The sequence below is a fragment of the Phoenix dactylifera genome, chromosome 17 (assembly GCF_051530095.1).
Source record: "Phoenix dactylifera cultivar Ajwa chromosome 17, Ajwa_hap1_PhDact_Kaust_v1.1, whole genome shotgun sequence".
In the NCBI taxonomy this organism is placed as follows: Eukaryota; Viridiplantae; Streptophyta; class Magnoliopsida; order Arecales; family Arecaceae; genus Phoenix; species Phoenix dactylifera.
In genome coordinates this window covers 17,114,495-17,134,481 of record NC_143206.1, presented here as the reverse complement: position 1 = coordinate 17,134,481, position 19,987 = coordinate 17,114,495, and the positions used below count along the sequence as shown (strand labels likewise).

Below are 19,987 nucleotides of genomic sequence, written 5' to 3'. Positions count from 1 at the left end.
AGCAACCACGAAAGTCTTCGCGGAAGATCTAATCCAGCGGGGGGTCCCGAACCAGTCACATGGAGAACTATGCTGGGGCCCACGGTGAGATGATGGACTCGGCGAATAACCCCCACCTATACTAGTTAATTTGACCACTTCATTCTTTTTTTGACTTTTTTGTTACCCCACTGATCATTCGTTGTGGATATCAAGCAAACACATCACCGTCCATCGATTTTTACGAGGATCATTCCAGGTTGCACCCCAGCAGAAGGCGGGACTAGAGACTTCCGAAATCCGTTTCTACTTTCTCATCTCCACGACTGACGGTCGCAGACTCAAATAATGGAGCGTTAGTCCTCGGATTCCACGTATGCGAGTCATCGCTTCCGGCCGATGTTTACGCACCTTCGTGGTCCGTGACCTTCCCCAAATCCAGATCCGTGTTTATATTTGCCAAAATTCTCTCCCCAAAGTCTTCCACAAGCACCAAACTCAACTCTCGCTGCATCATCCCATCGACACTGGCCGGCCAAACGCGTTCCTCTCTCCATCTTCTGTCTTTCTTCCTATCTTCGCTTTTCTTTCGGCGACCGTCCGTACCGACGGTCGGCCACTGCTTGGTGGATGGATCCCTCTTTTTCTGAAAACATCCCACCCTCCTTCTCCTCTGTCTCCAGTTCTCTTCCCCGATGACTAATCGTCGCCGACCTCCCTCACTCCTCGTCCTCTCGCCTTTCCTTGTACTCTCCTCCTTAACGATCTTCGCCGGTAATTTAACCGCCGTGGCCCAATGCCTCCAGGACCAGAGCTCCGCCCTTCTCCGGCTGAAGGAAGGCTTCTCCACCAACAGGTCCACCACCAACCTCGAATCTTGGAAGTCGGGCACCGACTGCTGCGACCACTGGGAGGGCGTTACCTGCGACCCGGCTTCTTCGGGTCGGGTCACCGCTCTCGACCTCAGCAACCGCTTCATATCCGGTAGGATCGATCCGATCCTCTTTAACCTCACCTCCCTGACTTCTCTCAACCTTGCGTACAACTTGTTCAACCAAAGTCTCCCGTCGCCGGGGTTCGAGAAGCTGGCCAATCTCACCCGCCTCAACCTCTCCAACGCCGGCCTCTACGGCCAGATACCGTCGGGCATCTCTCGGCTTACGAAGCTGGTCTCTCTCGATCTCTCTACCCTCTTTATCGAGGAGGGACCTTCCACATCGCTCAAGCTTCGCGATCCTGATCTCAGAACCTTAATTGCAAACCTCATCAATTTGAGGGAACTCTACCTCGATGGCATCAACATCTCTTCTGATGGTTCCGAGTGGTGCACAGCAGTGTCCGACTCGACCCCTGGCCTCCAAGCGCTGAGCTTGGTATCCTGTTCTCTCTCTGGTCCAATTCATTCATCGCTCTCCAGGCTTCGGTCGTTGTCCAAACTTCGCCTTGATCGGAATGGATTGAATTCCAGTGTGCCGGAGTTCTTTGGTAATTTCTCTTCTTTAACCATGCTTCGTCTCAGTGCTTGTGGGCTCACAGGATCGTTTCCGGCAAGGATACTTCAGCTCAGGAATTTGGCGTTACTTGATGTGTCGGGCAATACTGATCTTTCTGGGAATTTGCCTGGGTTCCCCGAAGATAGCACCTTGGAAAGTTTGGTTCTGTCCAACACGAACTTTTCCGGGACTTTACCTGGGTCTATTGGCAATCTCAAGTCTTTGACGGAATTGCAGCTTTCGGGTTGTCGATTTTCTGGAGCCATACCCTATTCTTTTAGCAACCTCACCCAGTTGGTCCATCTGGACCTCTCATTCAATAATCTCAGTGGCGAGCTTCCTTCGATGGCTCGATGGCGAAGCATTTCAGATGTAGTACTTAAGAATAATAGGCTGAGTGGATCGATAACTTCCTCTCTTGGCAACCGAGTGCTTCCCAATCTCACAGTGATTGATCTAACAAATAACTCACACTCTGGTGAGATTCCTGTATGGCTGTTTTCCCTACCATCTTTACAGAATTTGCTGCTTAGCCAGAACCAGTTCTCCGGACATCTCCAAGAGTTTTCAGATCCTTCTTCCACGTTGTCAAATGTTGACTTGAGTAATAACAAGCTGCAGGGACCAATTCCTAAGTCGGTCTTTCGGCTCTCAGGGCTAAAAATTCTCAATCTTTCATCAAACAACTTCAGCGGCACAGTGGTGCTAGACTTGCTCCGGAGCTTGAGGAATCTCTCGAATCTGGATCTCTCCAATAATAGGCTGTCAGTAATAGATGGAGATGATAATTCTTCGTGGGCTTCTTTCCCCAATATCAGCACGTTGAGACTGGTATCTTGCAATCTGAACAAGCTTCCTGGTTTTTTGAGATTCCAGGATGGAGTCAGCACCCTGGACCTCTCAATGAACAGCATTGGCGGCAGTATACCCCAGTGGATATGGAGTATTGGGAACTACAGTTACAATTACTTGAATCTTTCTTTTAACATGTTTACCAGTGTGGAGGGACCTCCGCCCGATCTTTCCGATATCGGTTCAATGATGCTTGATCTTCAAGCCAACATGCTTCGAGGACCTATTCCTCTCCCCCCGCAGCACACCATTGTTTTGGATTACTCGAACAACAGCTTCGCGTCCTCTATCCCATCCAATTTCGGTGCGTATCTCAATTTCACCGTCTTCCTTTCACTGTCTAGCAACGGACTCACAGGAGAAATCCCTCCTTCCATTTGCAATGCGAGCTATCTCCAAGTCCTTGATCTTTCAGACAACAGTTTGAACGGTTCGATCCCATCATGCCTTTTGGAAGGCAGCAATGGTTTGGGCATACTGAATTTGCGGGGCAACCGGTTTCAGGGAGCCTTGCCTCAGAATTTTGACGAAAACTGTGCTCTCCGGACAATAAATCTCAATGGTAATCAGCTGAGCGGTTCGCTGCCCAGATCCTTGGCCCGGTGCAGAATGCTAGAGATTCTAGACCTTGGAAACAACAGCATGGTCGACTCCTTTCCATACTGGCTGGGGGAAATTTCTACACTGCGCGTCCTTGTTCTGAGGTCCAATGAATTCTATGGCGATGTTGGACCTCCTGCAGAAAACAATGGCAGCAATGGCACATTTGAGATGCTGCAAATATTTGATCTGTCTTCCAATAACTTCAGCGGCAGCTTACCTCCAGAATGCTTCAAGAGTCTAAGAGCCATGATGGCTGGTTCAGATACTAATCGCTCCACTGTGGATTACAAGTACCTGGAGTTCAGCCGATCACCCTACTATCAGAACAGTGTCACAGTCACATTCAAAGGGCAGGAGATGACGCTAGTGAAGACCCTGACCATCTTCACATCCATTGATTTCTCAAGTAATCGCTTCGAAGGTGGCATCCCGGGGGAGATTGAGGAACTCAATTCACTGGTGGTGCTAAACATGTCGCACAATGCTCTTACAGGTGAAATCCCTCCTCACCTTGGGGACCTGCTGCAGCTCGAGTCTTTGGATCTATCTTCAAACCTCCTCTCAGGCGGGATTCCCCAGCAGCTGATTTCTCTTACTTTTCTCTCTTCTTTGAACCTCTCATACAACAATTTATCGGGAACAATACCAGATACTAGTCAGTTCTCTACGTTCACGAACGCTTCGTTTTTAGGGAATGAAGGATTATGTGGGAGCCCATTGTCAAAACAATGCAATTCTGCGAAGCCTCCTGCAGTGCCAGAGTCCTCCAAGTCTTCGATAGATCTAAACTGGCAATTCATATTCACGGGATTGGGATTTGGAGTGGGATTGGCTATGGTAGTGGGGCCTCTTATGGTGTGGACTAAGGGGAAGAGGTGGTACAACAAGCTTGTTGATAGACTGCTTTGGCCCGTTATTCCTCGATGTCTTTATGACACCTGTGGTGATGGGAAGGTGGGGGATGAGGACATGGTCGATGACTCCCTGGACATGGAAGAGGAGGACAGAAGGTTCTGCGTCTTCTGTACTAAATTACAGTTTGTTGAGGGTCGAGTCATAATCCATCATGTCGAATGCTCTTGTCTTCGATCGGAAGAATAATCTCTCTCTCTCTCTCTCTTTGTTTTTGTGTATATAACAGCAGTCATATATAACATAATAGTAAGCTGCGGCAAGTAGAAGGATGGAAGATGGATTCATTTGAAGAATCTTCAATTTTTTTTACCCCCTTTTGCACTTTTTATTTGTACTTGTTAAAGCTCTTCAAACCTAAATTTTGTTGACTTACGAGCAGCTCGCCGACTTTGACCAATGGATCTCTTCATCGACTAAAACGAGATCTCACGTTGGAAGCGTTTCTTAAAACCGTGGGAAGCGTTTCTTAAACCCACGAAGTTCTCTCTCTTTTGGCTTACCGACGATCGTCAAACCGCTGCCCAACGGCAAAGCTGACCGTATGAACACGGCCGGGTTTCTCTCAAGTCATTGGAAAACAAAACCAAAGGTTTGGTTGAGATTCTAATTTGTGCGTGTCGCCGTTTCAATTCATCCCTCTAGATTATTATATGTGGGTACTTGGTCTTTTGGGCAGCATACTACGGCAAGTCTGACGGACACAAGTCTTTTAGATAATTTAGTGGCCCTTGACCCAAGCCCGAATTTTCCATACTCTTAGAGGGCGTTGTGACGTTTGACAGCGTCCATTGCATTGGTGCATTGGTTCTTTATTGAAAAAAAAGCGCAATGAGATAAAACGTTGCGGGATTCTCTAAGAGCATATTGATTTAGCAAGAAAGAGCTAGAATGATCTTAACCTTTTATAAATTGTGGTACTTGTACATATATATTGATACAAGAGCTTTTCTCGTTTTTTAGAAATGGACATGCTAGAAAGCTTGCTTGACAAGTCTAAAAAGAACAAGAGGCAGATGAGCAGGTACAACATCAATGTTCAAGTAGCCAGGAAAAAAGATAATTGAAAGAAAGATGATCTGAATAGCGTAGGTCCAATTTTTTGACTTTTGAGAACTTTCACTATCATCATATTTTCCGTTCGAATGTAGATGGACAATGATATAGCCGTATATTCTTAGAGCAAGATTCGAGAGTATATAAAAGGTCTACAAATTGAACACAACCTTAATATTATTGGGCAATGATATCTTTATTTCAAAAAAAGATAAAAATAATTTCACCATTAACAAGTAACAAAGGTTATCCAAGTATAAATTTCAGTTATTTGACATGTATTAGTGATGTTTTATTCATTCTTTTTCTCACTAATAATCCAAAACTATAACCAAGTTTTAAGTATTCTGCGACTTCAAAAGGAAAATAATAGCATGGCTAAACAAGATGACACCGGAAAATTGGAACAGGATTTCCACTGGACTCTCCCATCCTCCTGCCCTTATCCGTGCTGCCTTTCCTCCCCTAAGTCCCTCCCTCTTTCAGCTGGAAGTGCAATGAGCTGACCCGGGTCATGAGGTCCCACTTGACAAGCTGCCTATGGGGTTGGTTTTACAATGGGCAGGGCTTGATTAACGCCCGCAGGCAGTGGGCTCACTCATGTAACGTATAATCGTTTGTTTGGGCTTTAACAAAATGTTTACAAAGTCCAATTACCGTGTTTTTTAATCATCAGGAAAAGTTCAAGAGATGCTTTCTTGGAACTGTATCAAAAAAAGTACTTTCTGAAGGATAGCGAAGATAGGTTTCTTCCAATGTATCCAAGAAAGTAGTATGAGCTTGTTTTTACCAAATTTGGTATAACTTTGTTCAAATTATATCCTGTAATTATCATATATTGTCGAGAAACAAATCCAAATCCATACGTTTTTTCAGATGGGTTTGTTAATCTCTGTACGTTCCTGAACAGAGAAATAGCTTTTGAGTGCATTAATCATATTCCAGCAAATTTATTTTAGTTGGTAACCACATGAAGATTTCATTGTATTGTAAAATATAGCATATCCAACACATCAAGATGGTACAAACATAGTATATGTCCGACCCATCAAGATATCATACCTTTTTTATTCACAGGGTAGCTCATCACCGCAGAAAGGCATTATTTTCTCTTTTCTTTTTTCCCTTTTCCTTTCCTTCTTAGCATCTTTACAAAAGCCGCCCACAGCACCAGAAGACCCTACTCTGCTTTACGGATCATGCTATTAACTTTAATTCTGACCACTTCGACCACAAAGCAATAGAAACTCTATGCTCAGCCTCAACTTTGGTATTTTTCAGTGTTCCTAACATTTCAGATCATTCAGGCATAATTATTGCAAATTTGAAATTAGAGTGGGAGAGGAAAGATGAACATAAAATGCAACAACCATATTGCCAACTTCAACAAATCCCATTGGATAAAATTAGCCCTTGCTTAGTAGCATGATCCGTGTGATAGATGGTTTTTGTCAATAATTTTGAATATTACACCATCCGATATAAAACTATATAGTTTGCATTTCCAATTATAATAATATGGTGAAACTACAAGCTCAAGATCTATGCCCAAAGTGCAAGTACAGACATTGAAGCAGATCCTAGCACTAATGCAATGTAACAAGCCTTCTTCAACCAAGTCTCCAAGGACATTGTCTTGTTCTGGAAGAAATCAGCAGCTATGAGATCCACAAGAGCCATGTATACAAGTATTCCTGAAGAGAGAGAACCCAACAAACCTTCCAAGATGAGGGCATTGGGGCTGCTATCATCGTAGCCCGTCATATAGAACACCATCATTCCTAGCACTATCCCCATTGGTGTGGTCACCGAGAACATTAAGCACATATACCCCACTGTCCAGAAGCCAAAACCAGCCTGCCATCATCAATAACCATCTGAATCAGTCATCGAGCAAAATGAATTTTTATGAAGGAAACCAAAAAAAAATAGTTGCTGTCCCATTATTTCTGAGGCTTTAGACATGCTACTAACAATAATATGCACTTAGATGCTCTAATGAGTATGGAGTATGAATCTCTCAGATAAGAAGTCCATAGAGAAATTAATTTACCAGCACTTGCGAGATTAACCACCTGAAAAAAAAGCATGTTGCCCTGTCGACATCAGTACTAATAAAGCATAAAATGATGTTATGAAAGCTTATTCCACCAAAAGAAGGTGAATAAAGAAGTCCACTGATACAGTATCACAACTTTCTAACTTGGTTGCAGACACGTAGATTCCAATTCCAGGTTTCTTTATATGATTACATCATATCTGTGGCTTTGATGGAAGAAGGAAACTAGAAAAAAAAGAAGAACGTGATGCGGAAAGCAAGCTGGAAGTTGGCCACGTGGTGGCATGGCAAACTGGGGAAAGGATTAGTTTGCAATGACGTGACTCAGATTATTGTCTTCACTCCCTTTGTAATTTCCCCAAAGAATAAAAGAGGTAGAAGGCTTTCACCGACAGAAATGAGAAGGAGAATCTTTACTAAGTTATCATCCATATCCAGGTTAAGAAACAAGGATATATCAAATGGAGAAGGCCAGCCATTCCAATCAATCATAGTAACTATAACAACCTAAAATCTTATCCAAAAAAGCTAACCGAAGGCCCGGAAGGTATTATTTGCATTTCTTGATCCTATATAAGTACTCAAAATCTATCCAGCGAATAACCGATGTGGGACTAAACACACACCCGTACAAGTCATCACATACTTCTCCCGTTTAAGCCCTGGCGTCCTCGCCAGGCTAGAAATCCATATCTATTCAAATCCAATTACAAACACCATGATTATCTCGTAATTAGCTCAAATATCCCTATGCTGCAGTATCCCCTAGTCTACATAGATCATTGGCCGGACCCGCTCTCATACTATTAACAGTTCAAGACCTCATCCAAAAAGACTAATCGGAAGATATCATTTGGATTTTTTGATACTATTATAAGTTTCCAAAATCTATCCAACGAATAATCAATGTACAACTAAATACATATCTACACGGATCATTATAGTAATCCCCTACACCATCCAGTTAATTACTCTTATATATCTCCTAGAAAAAAAAGGCATTCTTTATATGAGCTGAAATCTAAGGGCACCTAAGAGGCTAGGACAAAGCTTCCCTCCATTGCCACAGTGGAGTATACATATTGCAGAGGCGTGATTGGCCGTTGCAAAAGCTTTCGCACTGGATTGGAGGTAAAATTAAATTTTGCGTTTATGAGTGTTTATTTTCACACATCATCAAGTGAGAACTTTTTTAGACCCAAGACAGCCTAGTTTAAAATTATATATCTCAACATAAATGACCAAGGTTGGTGCATATAATAGCCTTTTTTTTGGAGTGGTGCAATGTCATATAATTATTAACAACAGACTTAAGGATTAAAAATTTCAACTCGATCATTTGTTAATGGTCCCTATTCCATATCCTACAAACACGCAGTGGCATCACAATCATTTAATATCATCTTTGGACTTTAATAAAATCCCCGAAAATCCCATTCTTACCAAACTCTCATAGTATCATTCTAACCCATAAACCGATGGTAAGATAGCTCAAAATCCCAGCACTACGCGAGACGAACCCATGAGTCAACTCAACAAGAACCCATCATTTATGAGAAAAATCCAATTTTGTCGAGAAATCTAAGAAATAATGATGGCTAGAGTTACTAATAGTGACAGTGTTTTTCAGTTCAAGATCCAAAATTAGGGTTTCATTATTGTACCTGGGCGATGCATCCGCCGAGGCCCATCCCTTCGAAAATCTGGTGGAAGGCGAGCGCAACAACAAGCGGCCGAATAGAGCACTGGTTCTGAGACATCCCCATCGTGACCCCAATAATCACCGAGTGGAATATAATCCCAATCTCCAAGACCTGCGACACCAACCTCTGCTTCAGCTTCGCCAGTCTCTCCTCCTCGTTCCCCTGCTCATCCAAATCTTCGCGGTCCCCCTGGTGGCCGTGGCATCCGGTCATCGGCACCACGACCGCCGCCACCGGCCGTAATTTTCCACCGCCCTTTTCTTCCGAGTCCTCGGGATCGACCGGGTCGTACTGCTGCTTGGCGGCGGCGGCGGAGGCGTGGGAGGTGGCCGAGATGTCGACGAGGAGGGCGAGGAGGGCGCCGAGGAGGGAGACGAAGCCGGAGAAGGGGAAGTCGCGCCACGGGTGGCGGGAGGCGAGCTGGCAGTCCGCGAGGGCGTCGAAGGCGTCGGGGAGGACGTGGACGAGCGAGGTCGAGAGGATGACCCCAGCGGCGAAGCACTTGATGAGAAGGAGCGAAATCGCATAGGCGGGCTTCCCCTTGAAGAGGCGGGCCAGCATCACCGGCGAGGATATCCCCACCGCGCTCGTGAATAAAATTATCCCAATCGAGACCCACTTGAGGTGGGTCGCAGCCACGCCGTTGCGGCACCACTGCTCCCGGCCATCCGCCTCCCCGAGCCCGCACCCCGCCATCCTTCCAGTCCGACCCTTATTCCAATCTAATCCTTGGAATAAGTTGGCTATTCTGAGAGAGTGAGAGAGAAAAGAGAGAGAAGGGGAAGGGAGTCCACGAAGAGAAAATGCGGGTCAGCAAGGTTTTTTTTCTCGCTGTGGCGGGACCCAAATGATTCATGGATTCATTAAGGGAAGCGATGGATTTAGCAAAAAAAAAAAAGGGAGCGATGGGACGTGAAGTTTTTTGTGAGAGAGGGGGAATGGCCACCATCGTGCAACGAGAAAGTGGGGATTAAAGGGATGGTTGTTATTTATGGGAATATACGTGGAAGTCTTGGGATATATTTATTTTAATGCTTCGAAGCTGTTCGATGAAAGGATTGTGTGGTGATGAGATAGGGTTGGCTAAACGGGACCGGAAGTTATTGATGGATGACTGGTTTATAACTTTATATGGAGGACAATGAGGGATGGATTGCAGGGAAACTGTGAATCAATAGATTGCATAGTGATGGCAGGATTCAACCAAAAAAAATTGATGATCCAGACTGGTACCTTCAGAAGCTCTCCCCTGTTATACTATGGTAATTATCAAAATATATTTATATTAAAATTATCATAATTCTTTTATATTGTAGAAATTTCAAACCGTATATTCTTAATTGTTGAAGGTTAAATAATTGTTAAGAAGGTTATGATGCTTAAGAATATTTTTGAAAAAAAATCATAATTTTCATTCCACAGGACATTAGCTTTTTCTTGTTATGTATGAATTTTTTTTTCATAAAAAACTCATTTGGTTCATTGAAAAAAAAAGAAGATGGAAAGTGTGATAAAAAAGATCTTATATCTTCTTGGACTTTCGTAGAATAGAAATACGAAAGTAGCTTTTTTATAAAAATAATATTTTTTTATTTAATAATAAAAAAATTCATGTGGGATATAGAAATGTCTAATTTCCATGAATTAGGATAATTTTTATTTCAAACATACCCTCGATAGAATAGAATAATTTTTTTTATTATGGATATAATAGATATTTTATATAATTTTTTAAAAAAAAGTAAATGCTCAACCAAATATAAATTATTATGGAAAAACTAGGATATCATATACTCAACAGCGTCCTAAAAAAAATTTATAATGAGAAAAAAAAAATCTCCCAAACTAAACAGAGCCGTACAAGAGACAAATTAGTTTGCAAACAGCTAAGAGGTCCGGGCCTTGGCATAAGACTTCTATTTCAAATAGGTTGCCAATGTTGACCATTCTTTTATGAGCCTAATAGGATTTCCTGGGTGCAATTCCGAACAAAAAGAACGGCACATTGCGATCTCAACAAGCCCAGCCCAGTCCCATTCTCAGACTACCCATATCTACCCATATTACCAATCCAGACAGTGTGGTTACCGGGAAGCCCAAAACAGTGCAGCCCGCAGCCCAAACACGGTAAACTTTAAAGTAGAAGGATTGGAAACAATCAACCTCCAGATTCGACCAAACCGAAAACCAGACCTTTTTATCTTCTCCTCCTCATACATCTCGACCAAAAGAGAAGGGCTTTGGTGGCCAAGCCCATCCATGGCTAACCCTGGCTCCCTCTCTCCGGAATGAAGAATGTGATAATTTTCGAAAAATAAAGCACATCAAACACAATACGCATCAATCTGTACATAAGCAATGGATGAACACATCTTCGCTAGGTATCCAAACAATCAGAGAACTTGGAAGTCTCAACAACCAGAGGCATCACTGCATTAACAGACATACCACAAGGAGCAACATAGAGAACTATCCACTGCTTAGTTTGAAAGCTCAAATCGCAGCAACTCGGAGACATAGAGAGGGAGGACAAGTGAGGTAAAGAAAGAAACCACAAGCATATTTTCAGTTACAAAAACACCATCTAAACTCCCCCTTATTTTGTGAAAAAAAAAGTATTCTGCAATCATATTATAAATGATAAAACGTATATCAAAAACACATAATCATATTCCGATATTAACAATCCCAGGTAAGGACACAAAGAGAAAGGCCTTCAGGTATCATGTGAGAAATGGATGGTATGATAACAAGCATTAAACCGAAGCGACTACATGCGGTACGCATTACAAGTAAATACTAAAAAGTTTACAAAAGATAATGTCATGAAACTGAAAAACACCAGTACTAAAATATGGAAGGAGAAAAAAAACTTGTGACTTTACTTTCTTGACACTACTGTGGAACTTTTTTGAGGAAATGATTACTTCAGAATTAAAATGTTGCGAAAAATAATAATACAATAATACATCTTGTGTGATGTTGATGAAAAAATTGGTTGGTGCATGAACAAACTAAACTATTGGAACCATGAGCGATGCATGTCATGCATGCTAAGAATGGAAGAACTGTAAAATACAAGGGCTGTTATTGTCTTGGTTGCTTCAAGGACAATTTGAAGAAATATCAGAAAGTCATGTTATGAATTATCACAAAACAGTTGTTTAAAAAGACCTGTTAAACTCTGAAAAATATGGATTTCCTGACTTAATGCTACTGAAGACAACATTATTAAACTGTTTTATTAAGGGGGAAATGGATCGAAGAAGACACAGCCTTCAGGTGCTCAATGAGCTAGCTATTGATTGCTACGGATGACCAAAAAGTAGAACGAGATAACATATTAAAGTTAAAACCATGCCACAAGAATCATTTGTATCCAAAGAAAATTTTGATCAATTCATTGTATTTTCAAATCAGGCAGTTTCATATAATAACACTAGAAATAATTACTTTCAGTTAACCCTTGAATGGCACAAAAAAGAAACCCAGAAAGAAAACCTTTTACATGTATTATAGTCATCAAAATGTCTTACTGTTTTGATCAAGATCTTCACAATCTAAACCATTTCAAGTGGTTATTCTCGTTGCCCAAATTGCATGTTTATACATTTCAAATTTTTTCTTTGTTTTCCCTATAGACTCTACTGTTGTGCTCCGGACTTGCTGCCGATGTCCTCCTTTGAAGAAAATCCTACTTGACATACTTGCACCTGCAAACCCCTGTTAATTATAATGCTCACCTTTTAATGAATAAAACTCTGACTCGTCCAATAAGTTAATTAGGTGATAAAACATGCTCAAGATTTTCTACAGGCGACAACATTGTATGGATCAATATACTTCTTTTCAAATTATGGAAAAGAGTCACGAACAAACTGACAAAAAATATGTTTTAGAAAACATTACTGGTGATCGCAAACATTTATATGGTGTAATGGCTATGCAGGATACAGTTTAAAGGTAAAACTAAAAAGATTAAAAAAAAATAGAGGCAAACCTAAAAAGACACTGACAGCGAAATAGTTACCACTAAAATGGTCATAAGAAGAAAAATTACCACTATCACAATAAAGATTGCATAGAGCTCTCTAGGTGAGCGACATATAATTTTATGTATCAGGCAACATCGATGTACTTAACCGAGTTTCCAGAATAAAAGAACCTTGCCATGAGGATATTAATTTCAAGGCCCTCCAAATTTGTATTTAACAATCCCAAACAACTGGACATAACTTTTCTTAAAGATGAACTAAATATAACTTTCCCTCCTCAACACTACCATTTATCTTTTAAAGTGAATAACCACTTCATCAAGACATTATTTACTTGTCATTTTGATCAAATAAACAAGCACATGAATAGCATGGAATGGAACTCATCAAATCACATAAGACTGTATTTGAACTCAAGGTCTGGAAACATGTCATGATTGCCTTGTGATATATATGGTAAAGATGCAGCCACCTCATTTCTTGACATGTTTATGTTGGGATATTTACCATCCAAGAGCAGCCTTCCAGTTCTTCCAGAGCCCGCTATAAATATCAGAATCCAAGACTTCATATTGGATTAGAAACAAACCGAGATCTTGAGCTAGTGTTGGCTGCTTTGTTGTCTTACAAAGCGCTTTCCATTTGATTAATTAACCAACCACCTTTGATGGTAAAGGTAATGGCTATTACCCGCTCTCTACTCTTCTTGATAGATGATCGATCGTATCCCATTCTTCCAGTATTGGAAAGCGGCATCCTCCAAAAATTAAAGGGCAAATAGCAACGATTCATGCATACTACAAGTTCCAAACTTCCCTATAAATTTCAACAGATCAATGAGAAAGCATGTGTAACATGATCCAATTCGCTGTCAAAAATGATAATCTGAACCATAGCACATATAGTTCAGTTGCATCTTCATAATCGCAACAACCTCCGAGATTTCACTTGAAATTCTAGCATGCTGTATTTATGATGGTGGGCAGCAAATTCCTCCAGAAAGTCTTTATTTTGTCTCATCAAGATTCATTACAAAATTTAGTAAAATAGTAGAAATGCCATCACTTCAATACCATGGGAATAGCATCCAAACGAGCCTCAATCTTAGTAAGGAGAGTAACGACCAGAATGATAAGAATGACAAGGTCTGCAAAAATAACCAAATTTGAGATATATGAAAATTGAAGGAACAGAAGTATATGACATGACTCAAGACAACATGGTACGAGTACTACCTTTTATCTGGACCCAACATGGCCTAATCCAAGGAGTAGTGCCAACATCACTGCATAGCTAAATCTCTGAGCCCAGGCAATAGAAACTTTAAGAGGCAGTATATATATGTTCTCTTCATACATATATAACTACGATCGAAACTGCAGCTCTAGCTTGCATGCCCTCTTAATCCTATGTCATCTGGTGCAGTCTCCTCCTCATCACTTGGACTGCTGCTTGCTTGCTTTCTTGATCATAAACTTACTAGAAGGTTGGAAGTGTCAATTTTTTGCTCGCAGTACAAAACAAATAGCAAAGTACTTCAAGTCTCAAAGTATAAAAAAATTATTAATTAAAAAAATAGACAATGCAGCAAACATGATGATGCAGTTTAAGAATACTTCCAAAGCATGCATGCATAGCAGAAACCCTAATTCTCCCTATATCGATCCTATAGTAGTATCAGCAGAGCTATTTTGTTGCTCTTGTTCATCATAGATCGAAGAAGAAGGGATCTCCATCATCCCACAAGGAAGAAGCTGCTTCAGCATAATCATCATAATTCCACACCGGTGATGACACGAGCGGCATTGATGTCGTGGCCTCCACCGGCGCCACAGGCTGGTTGGAGAGCGACAGGCTCGAGCTCACCGACCCGGCAAGGGAGCTGATGTCCTCGTGTACACCAGTATCGGCCCCGACGACATGGCTTGGCCCAGACGCAGGCGCAGGGGCCGGCACCACCGGTCCATGCTCCACCCGTCCCTGCTCGATGGGCACGCAGTACTGATAACCGCCGCCGCTGCTGGAGCCGATTGGCCCATGCGCGATGATGGTACTCTCCGTTGGGTTGGAGTACATTACAGGAGGGAAGGCATAGGGGGAGGATGAGGAAGGGAGGAGAGGGAAGGGGAAGCCCGAGGGACGGGGGAGAAGAGGACGAAGGGTGGACGTCGAGGAGGACGAGGAAGATCCACCGCCTGTCGCGGCGGCGGAGGAGGGCTGGAGATTCAGCTGCGCGCGAGGACCATAAAGAACCAGCGCCGCACGGTCGTAGGCCCTGGCTGCATCCTCGGCGGTGGAGAACGTCCCGAGCCACTTCCTCGTCCGCTTCCTCGGCTCCCGAATCTCCGCCACCCACTTCCCCCAGCTCCGCTGCCGCACCCCCCGGTATCGGAACTTCCCGTTGTCCGGTCCTCCCTTTCCCTTGCATTTCCTGCTGCTGATGCTGCTGCTCGAACTCCCTCCGCCGCCACCGCCGGAGGCTTCGGCGGCTGCGGCTGCGGCGGTGGCGGAGCTACTGGTAGTGGTGCTGCTGGGGCTACCGGGAATGGAAAGAGAGTACTGTTCTATCGGGGGAGGAGGCTGCCCACCATCCATTTCCGGAAATACCCGAAAGAAAAGAAGGGAAGGGGGAGGTGGTTGGGCGCAGAGGGACGGCAGCCTCGGGTGATGGGAAGGAGGAAAGCTCTCGGGAGGATGGGATGGGAGGTGAGGGGCGGAACGTTGCGGTGGGGTAGGATCCTTTACCTCCTCTATGGAGCGGAAGGGCGGTGGACATATATCGCGCATTAAACTAATAGAAAGACGCACAGGAAAAGTCCTCCTCTTGGGGTTCAGCCTTTATTGCTTGGCAGATGAGTGAGAGAGATTAAAGAATAGCAGCACAACAGATATTTTGGTACTAGTAGCTTGTAAGGGCTTGCCAGTTTTGGATTCTTCCAACCTGCACTCAGTTGCTTGGTTGGAAATTAAGTGTATATAATATATACACACACACACCCACATCTACAAACAAGTTCGTTTGGGTCTTCCCTAGCTCTTCTTCAATGATAGTATCTGGACTCAAACCTGCTATCAATGCAGTCTAGTAAAGTAACAAAACAAGCGAGACCGAAACACAGCAAGAGAGAAGAAAGAAGTGATCAAAGAAGCCAAGAGTCCGTAGCAGTGGTACTTTGGGTTGGGGGTGATGTCATACCTTGGAGTTTAAAATCTTGGTAGCATGGAGAAGATGAGTTGAGAGCGCGTGCATGCGAGAGTCATTCGGCTGAGAGTGATGTTAGTGAGATGCGCGAAGAGGGGGGGCCTCGGGAATAAGCGAGGTCGTCTCCTTCGAAAGGGACAGTAGAATTTAGGCGCGGTCTCAATTAATCACCTTGGGACTTACACGCTCCCCAAACGTGCTCTTCCCATTCGTCTCCCCTTTACGTAGCCATTGGCATCTCTTCCTCTAAAAAAACTAAATATTCTCGGCCCGCCGTAATATGAGAGGTTGCGAGGTGGATTTTGCCGACCGGGAATGGGCTTCTCGGGTCTTATGACTCTTATCCCGTTGGGTTGCCGCCGTATGCTGTTGTGAATGGATAAAGTTGGCAGCTGGGAATGGCGCAGCGGAGACGCAAACAAACGTTTAATTTCCCAGCACAGATATATATTTTTGGACGCAGACGAAGCAAACATTTCCCAGCACGATATTTTTGGTTGCATGGAAATGCGACAATATGCACCATGGTCTTGATGCTATAACGAGATTAATGTGTTCTGAGTTGAGATTTATTAGCGTTAGCATTTTCGATCGCATAATATCTATCTATGATACAAGAACTTCTTTTTCTTTATATTTCTGAAACTTTTTTTTCTTGGAACAACCTTCAGTTTTCTGTTCCGAATATTGGGATTTATATATGAACCATCTCTCATATGCATAGGACGTGTGACTCTGGTTATTTCTTTGTTGTTAAAACAGATATGAGCATTTAATATTTCTCTTTATTTTCAACACAGAATTTCAAGATGATAAACTTACGAAAGAGTGGAATATAGATGCTTTCGCTTCAGTTTCCATCACATATGCCAAGAAAGGTGTATTTATATGCAACAAGAACATGTCAAATGAAATGTGATCCACAAAATTAACGTGAAATATAGGCCAACGTATGTGCTAGAGGAGATCAATAACAATTTGGTAAAAGTAGAGAACAGGGCAAGATAAATATAGCTAAATTAGATGCGTTGAAGGACATCTATTAGCATCTCCTAGATTCATAGGAATGCCCTTACTCAAGCATGCTTTGATGTTTTGTGCATGAAACCTCTGTGCAGCTTTAGTTAGATAGACCGGCTAGAGCTTGTCGACCCTTCAAAAGATTTTATATCCATATCAAAGAACCGTCAGAGCTACTCTTATAAACTAACTCGGCACCGAGGCGGCATTTAGCTTCAGAATAGAGCATGCATAAGGCCTCGAAAAAGCCCTATCACTGCAAGATAGGTTTATTACTTTTTGTTATTTCAGAACAAAACGCAGCCAAACAGATAAATCACCCGCATTATGAGCTTTATAGTATTTTTTTATTCTCATGTTTCAAAAATTTTAGAACATTTAACATAATTCTTCCTTCTCTTTAAGAAGACCTGCATGGTTGATATTATACTTGACAATGGTCAGCATTTCACTAGGACATGCTGTCTTGTGATCTGTGAGTTCGAATTATATGTTAACTGAGTCAGAACACCAAGTTAGCCTGGACTTGTGTCAAAAGTAGTCAGTAATTGCTACACACGTACATTCAAATTCATCATCGAATACTCAGACTGAATGCTACGCATTTAAATGGCATATTATATGAATGTAATATATACAAATACTAGGGGGTCCTGTGTAAAAATATTAATGTTAATCTTGTGCTAGTAGTCGTGGCACATAGCTTACCGGGATTAGCACAAACTTAGGGCTTATGTTGCCAAAAAAAAAACTCGAGATTCTTTTTTTTCCTGATCTAACAAGGATTGGGCACCATGGCCACCTTCCCTCTCTCCTCCATCCTCACCGTGACACACATATTTGTTCATCTTTTTCTTGAAGGATGAGAAAGAAGATATAGCGCCACTAAGAAATTTAAGTCACTTATAGAGAAAATGTAAATGATGAGAAGAAATGTTAAAGAATATCGACCATTTTTTTTCTCACATCATGCGTACCTAGCATTGATATATGTAATTAATCTCGATAAGAGCCCAACAACTAAATTTGTTATTAATGCAAGCAGCAACAATAACCTAATAATCTAAATCGAACCGGGTTAAATCCAGTCCACCCAGATGGTTTGGATTAGGTTTTAACTCGGGCCTAGTATAGGTTAAAATTGTGGAGGCAATTCCGAACCTAGTTGGACTCAAGTGGATTTGTCAATCAATCCAAGCCAGCTTAACCAAAGCTAAAATTTCCAGTGCAGGCTCTGGCTTTACTTTGGAGGTATATACTCTATAATGAGGCTTTCAACTCAATGCAATCCAGGTCCGACCCAAACTACAACGCAGGTTGACCGTAATTATATATGATATGAAGCCAACTGAAACTTAGCCCAACTAATTAGTTTTGATCTAATTCAATTCAAAATCATATGACAGTTTGAAATATGTTTCCATATTTTGGAGTTGGTAGGCTGTGGAGAACGGGATTCCATAATATGAGTCGTGCTGCCGGGAGACAATACTTCTGTAAATCTCTCAAAACATGCGAGTCCTATATAAAACTCGAGATGTTCATCTCCTTCTTTATTGATCAAAGGATTTCGATTTTCTTTACCCAGGATATTAGATTCCACGAGCCAACTATATGATCAAAATATATTTTTAATTTTTATGACATATTTTCGAATCCTATCCTTATGCAAGCCACGTACCAGGTAATACCAGGTTCAAACTAATGCGAAAGTCCTACCATGAGTCGTGAGCGACATATTTTACATAATATCAACAACGTTCAGGGTGTTTTATGTAAAATTGCTCCCATCAAGTCTTCGAGGCTTCAACAGGTCTCGGCATGCTTGCCGGGAGGACTAGCTCAGATATAGTTCGGGCATGTTTACAAATAAACCCCTTTCATGTATCAAAATTATGGAGGAGTCTCTTATGTCAAAAGTTTCCTACTCTTCTGCCTCCTCTGCTTTTACATGTAAGTCGGACTTCCATTCAATTTGAACTAGTCCGGAGAATTGGAAGATTTAATTTTGATTTAAACTTTTTTTTTTACTTACATTCTTTCAAATTAGAGGTGGATATGACTTGATTGTTTATTTATTGTTTGAGTCCAAGTAGCCTTTACCTTGATCTAATATACCCAAATTGCGATTCTCACCCCAGACATACGATAATTGACTCCGTACTTCTAAATCTGGGCCGTGGATGCAAATTTTGCATCACTCCAATGTTGCTACCAAAAGATGTCATCTAGATGCTGCTGAAAGTAGCAGCACAATGTTGCATCCCCCAACCTTACACCTGAAAGAACTACTTTGGGGGGTCATGATCGCTATAGCTGATGGTCATCCGTATTCCCTAAATTATTGGAATGTTAACTATTAGTTTGTTTCCTAATTTCAGTGAATACATGTCTAAACTTAGAGCCAATATGTTGTATATCATTTGCAAAAATGTAGGTGTAAGATTTTTGTGCAAGATGAGCATACAAATGTTGCTCGAAATCCTCCACCAGAACATAGCTAGTCTGTGCTCGTGTGACTTCCTCAAGCATCATATTATGCAACAGCTGATAGAATAGCTTAGAAAAGATGCTGCATGGACTTTATCTGATCCAGGAAATAACCTCAGGAGGAATAGCCACATCAGATCTAACCATGAAGGGGTATCCAATTTCCCTGGTTTTCATCTCACACATAACGCAAATATTAAGGGCCATCTGGTCCTGCATTTGTTTTCAAAAACTCAATAAGAAGAATGAGCTAGAATGGACGGGATTTGATTGAAAGCCTTTTGTTTTACGCCATGGACTGTAAAATTTTGAGAGTTTTTGGAAGAAAAGATCTTTTGCTTTCTGCTTTCCAAAAAGAGTGAAAATACAACTAAGGGATAACCAAAGCTTCATGCAAATGCTATGTGCAATATCAATCTCCATCTAGTATTTGATCACTCTACCAAGAAGCAAAAATACAAAAACAAATGCCAAACAGGCCCTAAATGTCCACCGAAAAAAGGAACAAATATTAAGTACTTTCTAGAAACTAATTAACATAGTTCTGCTAAGCTGCAAAAGAACAACTTAAAGGCTTATAGTGACAATTTCTATTTCACTGAAAAAGACCCTGATCCATAACA

At 41.9% G+C, this 19,987-nt stretch overlaps 3 protein-coding genes across 3 annotated transcripts; 1 reads left to right on the top strand and 2 right to left on the bottom strand.

Moving 5' to 3' along the window:
- Positions 1-237: 237 nt before the first annotated feature.
- Positions 238-4,151, top strand: LOC103706716 (receptor-like protein 7). The gene has a single exon (XM_008790923.6). The coding sequence runs from the start codon at positions 675-677 to the stop codon at positions 4,026-4,028; it is 3,354 nt and encodes a 1,117-aa protein (XP_008789145.4). The 5' UTR covers positions 238-674; the 3' UTR covers positions 4,029-4,151.
- A 2,118-nt stretch (positions 4,152-6,269) lies between these two features.
- LOC103706715 (zinc transporter 6) lies at positions 6,270-9,446 on the bottom strand. Its single transcript, XM_008790922.5, has 2 exons — positions 8,619-9,446; positions 6,270-6,752 (listed from the first exon to the last, which is right to left on the bottom strand). The coding sequence occupies exons 1-2, from the start codon at positions 9,351-9,353 to the stop codon at positions 6,438-6,440; spliced, it is 1,050 nt and encodes a 349-aa protein (XP_008789144.1). The 5' UTR covers positions 9,354-9,446; the 3' UTR covers positions 6,270-6,437.
- Positions 9,447-14,226: 4,780 nt separating this feature from the next.
- On the bottom strand, positions 14,227-15,553 carry LOC103706749 (uncharacterized). The gene has a single exon (XM_089928181.1). The coding sequence runs from the start codon at positions 15,437-15,439 to the stop codon at positions 14,360-14,362; it is 1,080 nt and encodes a 359-aa protein (XP_089784307.1). The 5' UTR covers positions 15,440-15,553; the 3' UTR covers positions 14,227-14,359.
- Between the last annotated feature and the right edge of the window lie 4,434 nt (positions 15,554-19,987).

Excerpts from the sequence above, each read along its gene's own strand:
- LOC103706715 (XM_008790922.5), bottom strand. The coding sequence starts at position 9,353 with ATGGCGGGGTGCGGGCTCGGGGAGGCGGATGGCCGGGAGCAGTGGTGC. Across the intron at positions 6,753-8,618 it reads TCGGCGGATGCATCGCCCAG|GCTGGTTTTGGCTTCTGGAC; the intron begins GTACAATAATGA and ends TGATGATGGCAG.
- LOC103706749 (XM_089928181.1), bottom strand. The coding sequence starts at position 15,439 with ATGCGCGATATATGTCCACCGCCCTTCCGCTCCATAGAGGAGGTAAAG.
- LOC103706716 (XM_008790923.6), top strand. The coding sequence starts at position 675 with ATGACTAATCGTCGCCGACCTCCCTCACTCCTCGTCCTCTCGCCTTTC.